This window comes from Schistocerca cancellata, chromosome 10, assembly GCF_023864275.1.
Source record: "Schistocerca cancellata isolate TAMUIC-IGC-003103 chromosome 10, iqSchCanc2.1, whole genome shotgun sequence".
Classification (NCBI taxonomy): Eukaryota; Metazoa; Arthropoda; class Insecta; order Orthoptera; family Acrididae; genus Schistocerca; species Schistocerca cancellata.
In genome coordinates, this window is record NC_064635.1 from 101,422,381 (window position 1) to 101,437,737 (window position 15,357).

General features: G+C 43.7%; 1 protein-coding gene and 1 non-coding gene across 3 annotated transcripts in view; one reads left to right on the plus strand and one right to left on the minus strand.

The window, feature by feature from the left end:
• Window positions 1-4,652: 4,652 nt before the first annotated feature.
• LOC126106855 (nuclear RNA export factor 1-like) overlaps window positions 4,653-15,357 on the minus strand; it is a 164,029-nt gene continuing 153,324 nt past the window's right edge. The window contains exon 16 of one of the 2 annotated variants that reach the window (XM_049913250.1): window positions 4,653-7,489. In XM_049913250.1, coding sequence (XP_049769207.1) covers window positions 7,369-7,489 — 121 coding nt within the window. In that variant the 3' untranslated portion in view covers window positions 4,653-7,368. The remainder of the gene's footprint in view (window positions 7,490-15,357) is intronic. The other variant, XM_049913251.1, reaches the window with a different exon arrangement.
• Trnal-caa (transfer RNA leucine (anticodon CAA)) lies at window positions 10,669-10,743 on the plus strand. Its single transcript has one exon. It is a non-coding gene; the product is annotated as a tRNA-Leu (tRNA).

The following is a 15,357-nucleotide window of genomic DNA, read 5'->3' on the forward strand; positions in this document are numbered from 1 at the left end:
ATGCCTGTCGTGACACCACTGGAGGCGGGCTGCACGATGTTGGGGCATGAGCGGAAGACGGCCTAACGGTGTGCGGGACCGTAGCCCAGCTTCATGGAGACGGTTGCGAATGTTCCTCGCCGATACCCCAGGAGCAACAGTGTCCCTAATTTGCTGGGAAGTGGCGGTGCGGTCCCCTACGGCACTGCGTAGGATCCTACGGTCTTGGCGTGCATCCGTGCGTCGCTGCGGTCCGGTCCCAGGTCGACGGGCATGTGCACCTTCCGCCGACCACTGGCGAGAACATCGATGTACTGTGTTGAGCAATTCGGCGGTACGTCCACCCGGCCTCCCGCATGCCCACTACACGCCTCGCTCAAAGTCTGTCAACTGCACATACGGTTCACGTCCACGCTGTCGCGGCATGCTACCAGTATTAAAGACTGCGATGGAGCTCCGTATGCCACGGCAAACTGGCTGACACTGACGCCATTCGACGGCCAACACAAGTAACATTTATAAGGTAATAAACATGTAATACAACTACTGTAATACTTATTTACAATGAACACATTACTGCACTGAAATGGTGCAGAAGTTAAGATTATACTTACACACACACACACACACACACACACACATTTTCAGTGAACACATTACTGCACTGAAATTGTGCAGAAGTTATGTTGTACTTATATACAAATCAGTTGGTTTTACTAAGAAATTCATCAATGGAGCAGAAGGAGTTGGCCACCAATAAATCCTTTAGGCTTCTCTTAAACTGAATTTCATTGGTTGTTAAGCTTTTTATGGCTGCTGGCAAGTTATTGAAAATGTGTGTTCCTGAATAATGCACACCTTTTTGTACAAGACTAAGTGACTTTAAATCCTTGTGAAGATTATTCTTATTTCTAGTATTGATTCCATGAATTGAGCTGTTGGTTTGAAAAAGTGATATATTTTTAATGACAAATTTCATTAAGGAATAAATATATTGGGAAGCTGTAGTTAGTATCCCTAGTTCCCTAAACAGGCTTCTGCAGGATGTCTTGAGTTCACACCACATATAATTCTTACTGCACGTTTTTGTGCCCGGAAAACTTTAGCTTGGCTTGATGAATTACCCCAAAAAATAATCCCATATGACATTATGGAATGAAAGTAAGCATAGTATGCCAGCTTTTTCATTTTTATATCCCCTATGTCTGACAAAATTCGCATTGCAAACAGAGATTTGTTAAGACGCTTCAGCAGTTCTGTAGTGTGCTCCTCCCAGTTGAATTTATTATCAAGCTGTAATCCCAAGAATTTAACACTGTCCATTTCTTCTATCTTCTTGTCATCGTACGTTAGACATATACCCTTGGGACACCCCTTACAAGTTCTGAACTGCATGTAGTGTGTTTTTTCAAAGTTTAGTGACAAAGAATTGGCTAGGAACCAGTGATTAATGTCCACAAATATTTTATTGGCTGATCTTTCTAAGACTACACTTGATTTGCTATTTATTGCAATGTTTGTATCATCAGCAAACAAAACAAACTTGGCATCTGGTAATGTTACTGATGAAAGGTCATTGATATACACAAGAAAAAGTAAGGGCCCCAAAATGGAACCTTGTGGGACCCCACATGTAATTAGTTCCCAGTTGGATGATGCCTGATAGCTTGATACATGTCTCTTTCCTAATAACACCCTTTGTTTCCTGCCAGAGATATAAGATTTGAACCATTTTGCAGCATTTCCTGTTACACTATAATATTCTAGTTTACTTAAAAGGATATTGTGATTTACACAGTCAAATGCCTTTGACAGATCACAAAATATACCAGTTGCCTGCAATTTTTTGTCTAATGAATTAAGTACATTTTCACTGTAAGTGTAGATAGCCTTCTCAATATCAGAACCTTTTAGAAATCCAAACTGTGACTTTGACAGTATGTTATTTGAGATAAGATGGTTATAAAGACGACTGTACATTACTTTTTAAAAAATTTTTGAGAATGCTGGCAACAGTGAAATTGGACGGAAATTTGATGCTATTTCTTTATCTCCCTTCTTAAACAGTGGCTTAACTTCAGCATATTTCAGCCATTCAGGAAATATTCCACTGATAAACGACTGGTTACACGGATAGCTTAATATGTTACTTAGCTCAGAATCACATTCTTTAATTAACTTTGTTGATATTTCATCATACCCACTAGATGTTTTTGATTTTAAAGATTTTATGATGGACATTATTTCTGTTGGGGTAGTGAGGGTCAAATTCATATTATGGAAGTTACTTGAAATGTCTGGTCTAAGGTAATCCATAGCAGCATCAACCGAACCTGACAACCCCATATTTTCAGTAACAGTTATAAAATGTTTGTTAAAAAGTTCTGCAACACTATACACATCTGTCACCAATGTAGGCCGAAAGACATTGTTTAAACATTGATATAGTAAAAAAGTACCACTCATCATATGTGTGAGGTAACATAAATAATATAAATGACTTACCTTACATCAGGCAACTGAAAATCACAACAGATTATACTAAAAAGTAATGGAACAAACTTCCTCAGAAAATTCACTGACAACAACGATGGTGTATATTAGACTAGTGTGACCACTTTGCGGCCAGCAGCAGCACTGTTTAGGGCAAAAAATATACAATGGCTTTGTCTTACCTTCCCCTAAGCATCATCCCGGTAGTGTCTATTCCAGTTCTTACACAGGCACGTCCTACACCGTAAGAGGCAGGGCCACCTGTAAAAGCAGCCATGTGGTCTACCAACATAGACGCAACCACTGTGTGGCACTCCGTGTGGACGCAACGATCGACAAGCTACTCGTATGTACGAATGGCCACTGGCAAACTGTCAGTCAGAGAGTGACCGAGTGTGCCACCTGACACGCTCTGCCCGACTTCAGTGACTGTTTCACAGCTCGCGACTTCTGGATTCTACCAACCGACACCAGCTTTTTCTGAATTGTGCACGTGGGAACTCTCCCTAGGTTCCTGCCACCCTGGCTTCTACTTTCGCCAGTCCCTGTACCCACCTCCCTCTGTCGCCTTCCCTGCTCCTTCTCCAGGCCCACACGTGCATGGCACACCCCACTGTGCCTCCACACTCCGTTTGCCCCAGAGCACAGTCTCTCAATGCTGCAGCTAGCAGCCCACCATCCTGTGCCTGCCGCCTCCTAACACGCTCCTGTAGGCAGCAGTACAGCATCTTCCCCCACCCCTACTCTGGTATCCCTCTCCCTCCCTACCCCATGCCCCTCCTATACCACCACTACATACATACTGCAATTGCTGTACACTTCAGTCACACCTCAGTGCCCGGAAATGACAGTGTCTGTGTGTGTGTGTGTGTGTGTGTGTGTGTGTGTGTGTGTGTGTGTGTGTGTGTTATTGAGCAGAGCACAAGCCTGCATTACTAAGACTAATAATAATATCTACAAAGACCTCAAAGGTTTAAGAAGTTTAATATTAAAGGAGTCTAAAGCATACACATGTACTCAACAACTTGGGAGCGTATATGAAATGTCTTGAAGATAATACAGCACAGTTAGGAGCTGATAAAGGAATTTCTGTTGTGCAAGGAATAATTAGTCCGCTTCAAAGTAATCCCCCCTCTGATATAACACACTCGTGCCGGCACTTTTTTCAATCTTGTGGCATTTTTGGAACTCCCTTTACGTTATGGTGTTCAGCTCCTTCGGTGATTTCTTTTTTACCTCATCAATGGCGGCAAAATGAGATCCTTTCACAATTCTCTTCAGCCTCACGAATAGAAAGCAGCCGCAGGGGGCCATGTCTGGCAAATTCAGTGGCTGAGGCAACATGACAGTTTTGTTTTTGGGGGAAAAGAAAATCACGAACAAGTATTGAGGCATGAATAAGAGCATTATTGTGATGCAGTTTCCGTGAGTGGTTTTGTCACAACTCTAGTTGCTATCTTCAGACTGCTACACGCAAATGGCATAGAACTTCCAGACAGTATTCCGTAACGACTGTATGACCATAAGCAAGAACCCATAGCAACCGAAGAAAATAGTGAGAACAACCTTCAAATGTGATAGAACTTGTCAAATTTTTTTTGGTCCTGGCTCTTCAAGCAGTTTCCATTGGGATGACTGGGCCTCGGTTTCAACACCATACCTGTATACCCACATTTTGCCACCTGTTACAACTGTCTTTAGAAGTTTGGATTGTTGGCAATTTCATTCAGTACTCTCAAGCGATGCCTACACGATGTTGTTTTCAGTTGAAATCAATAATTTTGAAAGAAACTTTGCTGCTACAAGTTTCATGCCCAAAATGCCTGAAAAAATAGCCTGGCATGAGGCAAAGGATTTGCTGACGTCATCAGCAGCCTCTCTGATTGTGATTCAGCAATTTTCCAGAAAAATTTTCTTTACTTCTTCCACACTGTCATCAGTACTGACGAGGTGGGGCGTCCAGGGCAATTGTCGTCTTAAACATCTTCCTCATCTTCAACATCTTCCCGACCTTTTTTGAAATGTTTACATCATTCATAAATTCTTGTATTACTTACTGTAGGTTCACCAAAAGCCACACTCAACATTTCAAATACAGTGCTGCACTTTATTCAATTTTTCAAGCAAAATTTAATGCACATTCTTCAATCTATCTTTTTTGAAAGAAAAAATTCTTCGAGCACTTGAAAACATGTATAATGTTTTTGACTGTCTACAATAAATTAAATATTCAAAACAGCTGAAAATGCAAACATGCATTCTAACAAGATAAATAAATAAAAATAAAAAATACTGAGAATCAGCTGTATAAAGCCTACAAAATTAATATATTCCCATTACTTTTGATCACATCTTGTATTTGCATACATTAAAATTCATATTAGCAACGTAACATTTCAGATTTTATTGTCTTCCATATCACAGAGACTCCTGGGAGCCATGCATTGTATGTACACAGACAAAATAAATATAGCTGATTCAAGATTTTGTTTTCAGACTGATTTCACACAAGAAACCGTTTATTTACATACAATATAATGAACATTAGATTAAATTATCAGACACAAATGCTAGCTGGTATTTACTTTCAGGATGTGAAATATTCAGTGTTGTTGATAGACGTGTATAAAAGAAAATGTCCACAGCACTATGCTAGCTTTCAGAAGTATTAGATACTACCGGGGCAGGAGAGAGAAATACGTTGTGGGAGATTAAAAAGGGAGAACAAATCACACTGAAGGATGAGAGGGAGCCATGAACCAGTTGTTTGTAAATTATGTTGCAAATTGCACGACACGACATAGAAATAATATACAACAGAGGTCGGTTTGCAGTAAGTCAACTTCATAACTATTCTGAGTAATTAACTGTTGAATAATTTTATGCTGGAACAACTTCTATTAGTAGTTTGTTCGGATGATGTTTCAGAGATCCCCAGGTGTCTGAGAAATGACAGTGTATGGCCGAGTTACAAACAACAGACAGGCATATGCATCTTGTAGCTGCCTGGTTCCGGGACACCATGGAAACATGACTGGAAGGCCTCTTACTGTGGACTTCATATTTATAAAATATAATTTAATAATATGAATAGTCCATGTAACAAATTAATATTGTAGAACAATCAATGATACTTTAGTTCTGTAAGTTACAAAGCCAAAGCGACGTCAGATGACACCAGGGTTTGGTTAATAAACTTGAGTTGTTTTAAGACTTGTGTTGTCTTACTGCAATGTAGTGTAAATTGTGAGCTTAATGGCTCTACTGATTTTATCTGCTTTGAGGGAAAGTCTGTTAACAGAGCTATTTCCGCCATGGAGTTACTGAAAGTTGGATGTCCACTGGCATTAGCAAGGCACACTGGTCAAAGTTAGTTGAAGAGAGATGTAAATAATTTAGGAGGAAAGGAGACAACTTATTGAATCACATAGGCATTGAGTCATTGACAGGCACACAAAAAGGAATGAAAACACTACTAGCTTCCAGACAACCCCCCCCCCCCCCCTGCCCTCACATATTGTGCCGGTTGACTGAAATCACAGTATTGGGCTGCAGATTGGCAGGTAGACTGGAATGAAGCATTGTGTTGAGTGGAATAGGCAGATGGACAAAAGGGATGGAAAGTGCAAGAAGGGTTGGGGAAGGGTGGCTGAGGCAAGGGGAATGAGACACACGGACGCCGGAAGTGAGTGAGTTGGTGGGGTGGATGATGGCGATGATGTGGAGGAGAGAATTCGGAGGGTTGACAGGACAGAGCTTGTTGGGTAGAGGCAGTGTGTGCATTGAGATAGGGGAGATTGAGGCTACGGGGATTATGGAATGAAGGATGTGTTTCAAAGATAACTTCCATATTTGTAGTTCAAAAAAACTCGTGCCAGGGGGAAGCCATGGTTGTGAAGCAGCGATTGAACTAAAGTGTGTTGTGGTCAGCATAGTTTTCCACTGCTGGGTGGTCAATTCTGCTCTTGCTTCTGAACTACACAGATGGGAGTTATCTTTATGACACATCCTCTGTTCCCGTAATTCCATAACCTCCGCTATTTCACTGCACACACATCCTCTACCCAACAGTTTCCCCTTCCTCCGCCCTGTCACCCCTTCTAATCTACTCCTCCAAGTCACTGGCATCACTGCCAGTGTTTCTCATTCTTATCCGACACACCAGCTGCCTACCTCTGAGCTGTCAGGCAACCTTTCCCGACGCCTCCTCCCACTTTCCAGTCTTTTCTCCCTCCACCCACCCTACCCATTACAACTCCCTGATCCAGCTCATTAAAGGACGTTTCAATAGCTAGCAAAGTTCTCATTCTCTCGCGTGTGCCTAATGACTCAACACTTCTACTATTTGGTGAGTTGTCTCCTTTGCTCCTAAATTATTTACACTCTGCCACAACATTCCTTACCTAGATAAAGAGTGTCTCAGTTGAACACTGAAGATACATCCTCGTTCCTGGTCATTCGTCTCACCTGGGTGTCTTGAGTGAGCTGGTCTTTTTTGTAATTTTCCCCCACCTAGCTGTCTTGAGTTCCCAAGGAAGGAACTAATAATTCCCCATTAATTCCAAAAGCGTGTACAGTGCCACAAACTTTTATTTGTGTGTGTATATGTATCAGCAATATTAAATATTTCACAACCTCAGCACTGCCAAGCAACTCTGTCTCATAATTTAAGTTTTCTTAACTTGAATTTTTTTTTGACTGCTCTCAGCACACTTTTTGCTGCTGATGCACCTTTGCTGACCACTCACAAAACTAACTTGCATCAGCTTTTTCTGCAATGGTGCTGGTGCAGCTCCAGCAATTACCAATTTCACAAAGGATGCAATGTTACTCAGTAGCTACTTCAGACACTATACAGACACAGGTACTTGATGAGGGGCAAAAGATTTCTCGCTTTTAAAATTTTGCTGCTGCTTTTGATTTATTGAATCTTTTTGCTGGAATTTTGCCCGCTTTGTACAGTTCCATAAATTTCTCAAGGGCTTCTTTTAGATTCCAGCCCGCCAAATTCAGGCACCTGAAAAGAAAAAGAGTGTTATTTACTGTCTAAGGCCACAGAATCCTCAGAAACATTAATGAAAAATGCTTCTTATATCTACTGCAGAATTTCTATGCATGCCTTTTTTTCTGCTACATCTACCCATACATATTATTCTGAAGTTCACAATTAAGTGTTTAGCAGAGTGTGTCTAGAACCACTTCCAGACTAAATCTCCAATGTTCCACACTCAACACTTGAATCTTTCTGTGTGTGCACTGACAATAAGTCTGTACCTGACTCGATTATCATGTGCTAGAGCATACACCTGACTTTCACACTGAAGTTTGTCCAGCCATTAATTCACAGTATGAATATTTTAGTACAATCTTTTTATTGTTCACGATCAACTGTCACTTGTTGGATCATCCAGATAACTTCTCCAAATCATTTTATAACTCTTTTTGATCTCCTTATGACTTTTTTAGACAGTAAATGACAGATCATCTGCGAACAATCTAAGAGGGCTCCTCAGATTGTCTCCTAAATTGTTAAAATAAATTAAGAACAACAGAGGGCCTATCAAACTTCCTTGGAGAATCTTAGATATAATTTCAGTTACAAAGCCTTCTGGTAATCTAGACATATGAAATCAACTCGATATCCACTGGCGGCAGTACTCATTACTTCGTGTGAATAAAGAGCCAGTTGGATTTCACAAGAATGGTATTTCCTGATTCCATGTTGCTTGTGTGGCAATACTTAATTTTTTTTGGGGTGTTTTATTATGAAGGAACACATTTTATGTACACTGCCGTTAGGAATATACACTTTTTCCAACATTGTGGCCGTATTTCTTGACTTCTCCTACGATATATGCATCTGTCTTGAAAATGACGCCATCGGAGCAGAATTTTTTGCCTTAAGGCACTGCATATTTAAGAACAGGAAGAAATCACGGGAAAGCAAGTCGGAGAATAATGGGGGATGCAGCAGCAATTTTTAATGCATTTTGTGATGTTTTTCAGGGACAACTCCAAACAAATGTGCTGGAATGCTATTGTGATGAAACAGTAGTTTCTTCTTCACAAAAAAAGACCTATTTCCTCCTGTTTCTAGTTGGATTGGTCCAATATGTTATTGTAGTACTGTCCAATATTATTCTTCCTTTTTCTACGAAGTCTACGAGCTTTACATCCTTCGCATCCCACAATATTGAATATTGGCTTCATAACTTTTCCTGCCAATGGACTGTTGCCTTCTTTGGAGCAGATTCACCACATGCAATCAACTGTTCTCACTGGTGGCTACATCTACATCTACATCTACATTTATACTCCGCAAGCCACCCAACGGTGTGTGGCGGAGGACACTTTACGTGCCACTGTCATTATCTCCCTTTCCTGTTCCAGTCGCGTATGGTTCGCGGGAAGAACGACTGTCTGAAAGCCTCTGTGCGCGCTCTAATCTCTCTAATTTTACATTCGTGATCTCCTCGGGAGGTATAAGTAGGGGGAAGCAATATATTCGATACCTCATCCAGAAACGCACCCTCTCGAAACCTGGCGAGCAAGCTACACCGCGATGCAGAGCGCCTCTCTTGCAGAGTCTGCCACTTGAGTTTGTTAAACATCTCCGTAACGCTATCACGGTTACCAAATAACCCTGTGACGAAACGCGCCGCTCTTCTTTGGATCTTCTCTATCTCCTCCGTCAACCCGATCTGGTACGGATCCCACACTGATGAGCAATACTCAAGTATAGGTCGAACGAGTGTTTTGTAAGCCACCTCCTTTGTTGATGGACTACATTTTCTAAGGACTCTCCCAATGAATCTCAACCTGGTACCCGCCTTACCAACAATTAATTTTATATGGTCATTCCACTTCAAATCGTTCCGCACGCATACTCCCAGATATTTTACAGAAGTAACTGCTACCAGTGTTTGTTCCGCTATCATATAATCATACAATAAAGGATCCTTCTTTCTATGTATTCGCAATACATTACATTTGTCTATGTTAAGGGTCAGTTGCCACTCCCTGCACCAAGTGCCTATCCGCTGCAGATCTTCCTGCATTTCGCTACAATTTTCTAATGCTGCAACTTCTCTGTATACTACAGCATCATCCGCGAAAAGCCGCATGGAACTTCCGACACTATCTACTAGGTCATTTATATATATTGTGAAAAGCAATGGTCCCATAACACTCCCCTGTGGCACGCCAGAGGTTACTTTAACGTCTGTAGATGTCTCTCCATTGAGAACAACATGCTGTGTTCTGTTTGCTAAAAACTCTTCAATCCAGCCACACAGCTGGTCTGATATTCCGTAGGCTCTTACTTTGTTTATCAGACGACAGTGCGGAACTGTATCGAACGCCTTCCGGAAGTCAAGGAAAATGGCATCTACCTGGGAGCCTGTATCTAATATTTTCTGGGTTTCATGAACAAATAATGCGAGTTGGGTTTCACACGATCGCTGTTTCCGGAATCCATGTTGATTCCTACATAGTAGATTCTGAGTTTCCAAAAACGACATGATACTCGAGCAAAAGACATGTTCTAAAATTCTACAACAGATCGACGTCAGAGAGATAGGTCTATAGTTTTGCGCATCTGCTCGACGACCCTTCTTGAAGACTGGGACTACCTGTGCTCTTTTCCAATCATTTGGAACCTTCTGTTCCTCTAGAGACTTGCGGTACACGGCTGTTAGAAGGGGGGCAAGTTCTTTCGCGTACTCTGTGTAGAATCGAATTGGTATCCCGTCAGTTTATTGGAGAGGTGAAAATGTAATAGCAGCGGCCATAAACAGACACAGTTGTATGAAACAAGAGAGTCATCTTAAGTCTTTGTACCTAACAGGTCCTAAAATGCCACACATAAAAATGGGATTTCCAGTGTGCATACTTCTGTTTCCATTGGTGATAAAATGGCAGGGTCAATTGTTTTGAATAGCCTTTGGGCTAGTGATCATTTGTACACCCAACAGAAGGATCGTCTTAGTGTTACTATCATCCTACAATACGAATAACACACTTCCTCATGCTTAGGCAAATGAAGCAAATCAGGTTGTGGCTAAGCCATGTATCCGCAATATCCTTTCTTTCAGGAGTGCTAGTTCTGCAAGGTTCGCAGGAGAGCTTCTGTAAAGTTTGGAAGGTAGGAGACGAGATAATGGCAGAAGTAAAGCTGTGAGGACGGGGCGTGAGTCGTGCTTGGGTAGCTCAGTTGGTAGAGCACTTGCCCGCAAAAGGCAAAGGTCCCGAGTTCGAGTCTCGGTCCGGCACACAGTTTTAATCTGCCAGGAAGTTTCATATCAGCACACACTGCGCTGTCGAGTGAAAATTTCGTTCTAGATACATCATCTACGAAAGTGCTGGAAGGTGATAGATACACAAACAAACACACACACACACACACACACACAAAATTCAAGCTTTCGCAACCACGATTGCTTCGTCAGGAAAGAGGGAAAGACGAAAGGATGTGGGTTTTAAGGGAGAGGGTAAGGAGTCATTCCAATCATGGGAGCGGAAAGACTTACCTTAGGGGGAAAAAAGGACAGGTATATACTCACGCGCACACACACACATATCCATCCGCACATACACAGACACAAGCAGACATTTGTAAAGGCAAAGAGTTTGGGCAGAGATGTCAGTCGGGACGGAAGTACAGAGGCAAAGATGTTGTTGAAAGACAGGTGAGGTATGAGCGGGGCAAACTGAAGTTAGAAATTAGCGGAGATTGAGGCCTGCTGATAATGAGAAGAGAGGATATGCTGAAGGGCAAGTTCCCATCTCCGGAGTTCTGACAGGTTGGTGTTAGTGGGAAGTATCCAGAGAACCCGGACGGTGTAACACTGTGCCAAGATGTGCTGGCCGTGCACCAAGGCATGTTTAGCCACAGGGTGATCCTCATTACCAACAAACACTGTCTGCCTGTGTCCATTCATGCGAATGGACAGTTTGTTGCTGGTCATTCCCACATAGAAAGCTTCACAGTGTAGGCAGGTCAGTTGGTAAATCACGTGGGTGCTTTCACACGTGGCTCTGCCTTTGATCGTGTACACCTTCCAGGTTACAGGACTGGAGTAGGTGGTGGTGGGAGGGTGCATGGGACAGGTTTTACATCGGGGGCGGTTACAAGCGTAGGAGCCAGAGGGTAGGGAAGGTGGTTTGGGGATTTCATAGGGATGAACTAAGAGGTTACGAAGGTTAGGTGGACGGCGGAAAGACACTCTTGGTGGAGTGGGGAGGATTTCATGAAGGATGGATCTCATTTCGGGGCAGGATTTGAGGAAGTCGTATCCCTGCTGGAGAGCTACATTCAGTGTCTGATCCAGTCCCGGAAAGTATCCTGTCACAAGTGGGGCACTTTTGGGGTTCTTCTGTGGGAGGTTCTGGGTTTGAGGAGATGAGGAAGTGGCTCTGGTTATTTGTTCTGTACCAGGTCGGGAGGGTAGTTACGGGTGCAAAAGCTGTTTTCAGGTTGTTGTTGTAATGGTTCAGGGATTCCGGACTGGAGCAGATTTGTTTGCCACGAAGACCTAGGCTGTAGGGAAGGGACCGTTTGATGTGGAATGGGTGGAAGCTGTCATAATGGAGGTACTGTTTCTTGTTGGTGGGTTTGATGTGGACGAACGTGTGAAGCTGGCCATTGGACAGGTGGAGGTCAACATCAAGGAATGTGGCATGGGATTTGGAGTAGGACCAGGTGAATCTGATGGAACCAAAGGAGTTGAGGTTGGAGAGGAAATTCTGGAGTAGTTCTTCACTGTGAGTCCAGATCATGAAAATGTCATCAATACATCTGTACCAAACTTTGGGTTGGCAGGCCTGGGTAACCAAGAAGGCTTCCTTTAAGCGACCCATGATAAGGGAAGGTAGGGGTGTGGGGTGTTGGTGGGGTCAGGAGGTTGATGGAGTCAGGTGAAAGGTTTTGTAGAGGGCCTAAGGTTCTAAGGATTCCTTGAAGCTCCGCCTGGACGTCAGGAATGGGATTACCTTGGCAAACTTTGTAAGTAGTGTTGTCTGAAAGCTGACGCAGTACCTCAGCCACATACTCCCGACGATCAAGTACCACGTTCGTGGAACCCTTGTCTGCCGGAAGAATGACGATGGACCGGTCAGCCTTCAGATCACGGATAGCCTGGGCTTCAGCAGTGGTGATGTTGGGAGTAGGATTAAGGTTTTTTAAGAAGGATTGAGAGGCAAGGCTGGAAGTCAGAAATTCCTGAAAAGTTTGGAGAGGGTGATTTTGAGGAAGAGGAAGTGGGTCCCGCTGTGACGGAGGACGGAACTGTTCCAGGCAGGGTTCAATTTGGATAGTGTCTTGGGGAGTTGGATCATTAAGAGTAGGATTAGGATCATTTTTCTTCGTGGCAAAGTGATATTTCCAGCAGAGAGTACGGGTGTAGGACAGTAAATCTTTGACAAGGGCTGTTTGGTTGAATCTGGGAGTGGGGCTGAAGGTGAGGCCTTTGGATAGGACAGAGGTTTCGGATTGGGAGAGAGGTTTGGAGGAAAGGTTAACTATTGAATTAGGGTGTTGTGGTTCCAGATTGTGTTGATTGGAATTTTGAGGTTTTGGGGGGAGTGGAGCTGGAAGTGGGAGATTATGGGAGAGACTGGGTCTGTGTGCAATGAGAGGAGGTTGAGGTTGCTGGAAAGGTTGTGAAGGGTGAGTGAGTTGCCTTTCCGGAGGTGGGAAACCAGGAGATTGGATAGTTTTTTGAGGTGGAGGGTGGCATGCTGTTCTAATTTGCGGTTGGCCTGTAGGAGGATGCTCTGAACAGCCGGTGTGGATGTGGGAGAGGAAAGACTGAGGACTTTTATTAAGGATAGGAGTTGGTGGGTGTGTTCATTGGCTGATTTGATGTGTAGGTGAAGGATTACGTAGGTGAGGGCAATGGATTGTTCAGTTTGGAACTGGTATAGGGACTGATGGAAAGAAGGGTTACAGCCAGAGATGGGAACTTTAAATGTGAGGCCTTTGGGGGTAATGCCAAATGTCAGACAAGCTTGAGAAAATAAAATATGGGAGTGTAATCTGGCTAGGGCGAAGGCATGTTTGCGGAGGGAATGTAAATAAAACTTAATGGGGTCGTTGTGGGGATGGTGTGAGGGTGACATAGTGTTAGAAGGTGGAAAGTGTAACATGAGGCCAAAAGGAAAATGAAAATAAAAATATTACATGCAGTCTCCCATCCTTCATCAAAGACACCAACCACTTTCTCGAATGCCTGGAATCCTTACCCAGTCCGTTACCCCCAGAAACCATCCTTGTCACCATTGATGCCACTTCCTTATACACAAATATCCCGCACGTCCAGGGCCTCGCTGCGATGGTGCACTTCCTTTCACGCCGATCATCTGCCACCCTACCTAAAACCTCTTTCCTCATTACCTTCATCCTGACCCACAACTTCTTCACTTTTGAAAACCAGACATACCAACAATTAAAGGGAACAGCCATGGGTACCAGGATGGCCCCCTCGTACGCCAACCTATTCATGGGTCGCTTAGAGGAAGCCTTCTTGGTTACCCAGGCCTGCCAACCCAAAGTTTGGTACAGATTTATTGATGACATCTTCATGATCTGGACTCACAGTGAAGAAGAACTCCAGAATTTCCTCTCCAACCTCAACTCCTTTGGATCCATCAGGTTCACCTGGTCCTACTCCAAATCCCATGCCACTTTCCTTGATGTTGACCTTCACCTGTCCAATGGCCAGCTTCACACGTCCGTCCACATCAAACCCACCAACAAGAAACAGTACCTCCATTAAGACAGCTGCCACCCATTCCACATCAAACGGTCCCTTCCCTACAGCCTAGGTCTTCTTGGCAAACGAATCTGCTCCAGTCCGGAATCCCTGAAGCATTACACCAACAACCTGACAACAGCTTTCGCATCCCGCAACTACCCTCCCGACCTGGTACAGAAGCAAATAACCAGAGCCACTTCCTCATCCTCTCAAACCCAGAACCTCCCACAGAAGAACCACAAAAGTGCCCCACTTGTGACAGGATACTTTCCGGGACTGGATCAGATTCTGAATGTGGCTCTCCAGCAGGGATACGACTTCCTCAAATCCTGCCCTGAAATGAGATCCATCCTTCATGAAATCCTCCCCACTCCACCAAGAGTGTCTTTCCGCCGTCCACCTAACCTTCGTAACCTCTTAGTTCATCCCTATGAAATCCCCAAACCACCTTCCCTACCCTCTGGCTCCTACCCTTGTAACCGCCCCCGGTGTAAAACCTGTCCCATGCACCCTCCCACCACCACCTACTCCAGTCCTGTAAACCGGAAGGTGTACACAATCAAAGGCAGAGCCACGTGTGAAAGCACCCACGTGATCTACCAACTGACCTGCCTACACTGTGATGCATTCTATGTGGGAATGACCAGCAACAAACTGTCCATTCGCATGAATGGACACAGGCAGACAGTGTTTGTTGGTAATGAGAAACACCCTGTGGCTAAACATGCCTTGGTGCACGACCAGCACATCTTGGCGCAGTGTTACACCGTCCGGGTTATCTGGATACTTCCTACTAATACCAACCTATCCGAACTCCGGAGATGGGAACTTGCTCTTCAATATATCCTCTCTTCCCGTTATCCACCAGGCCTCAATCTCCGCTAATTTCAAGTTGCCGCCACTCATACCTCACCTGTCATTCAGCAACATCTTTGCCTCTGCACTTCTGCCTCGACTGACATCTCTGCCCAAACTCTTTGTCTTTAAATATGTCTGCTTGTGTCTGTATATGTGTGGATGGATATGTGTGTGTGTGCGAGTGTGTACCCGTCCTTTTTTCTCCCTAAGGTAAGTCTTTCCGCTCCCGGGACTGGAATGACTCCTTACCCTCTCCCTTAAAACCCACATCCTT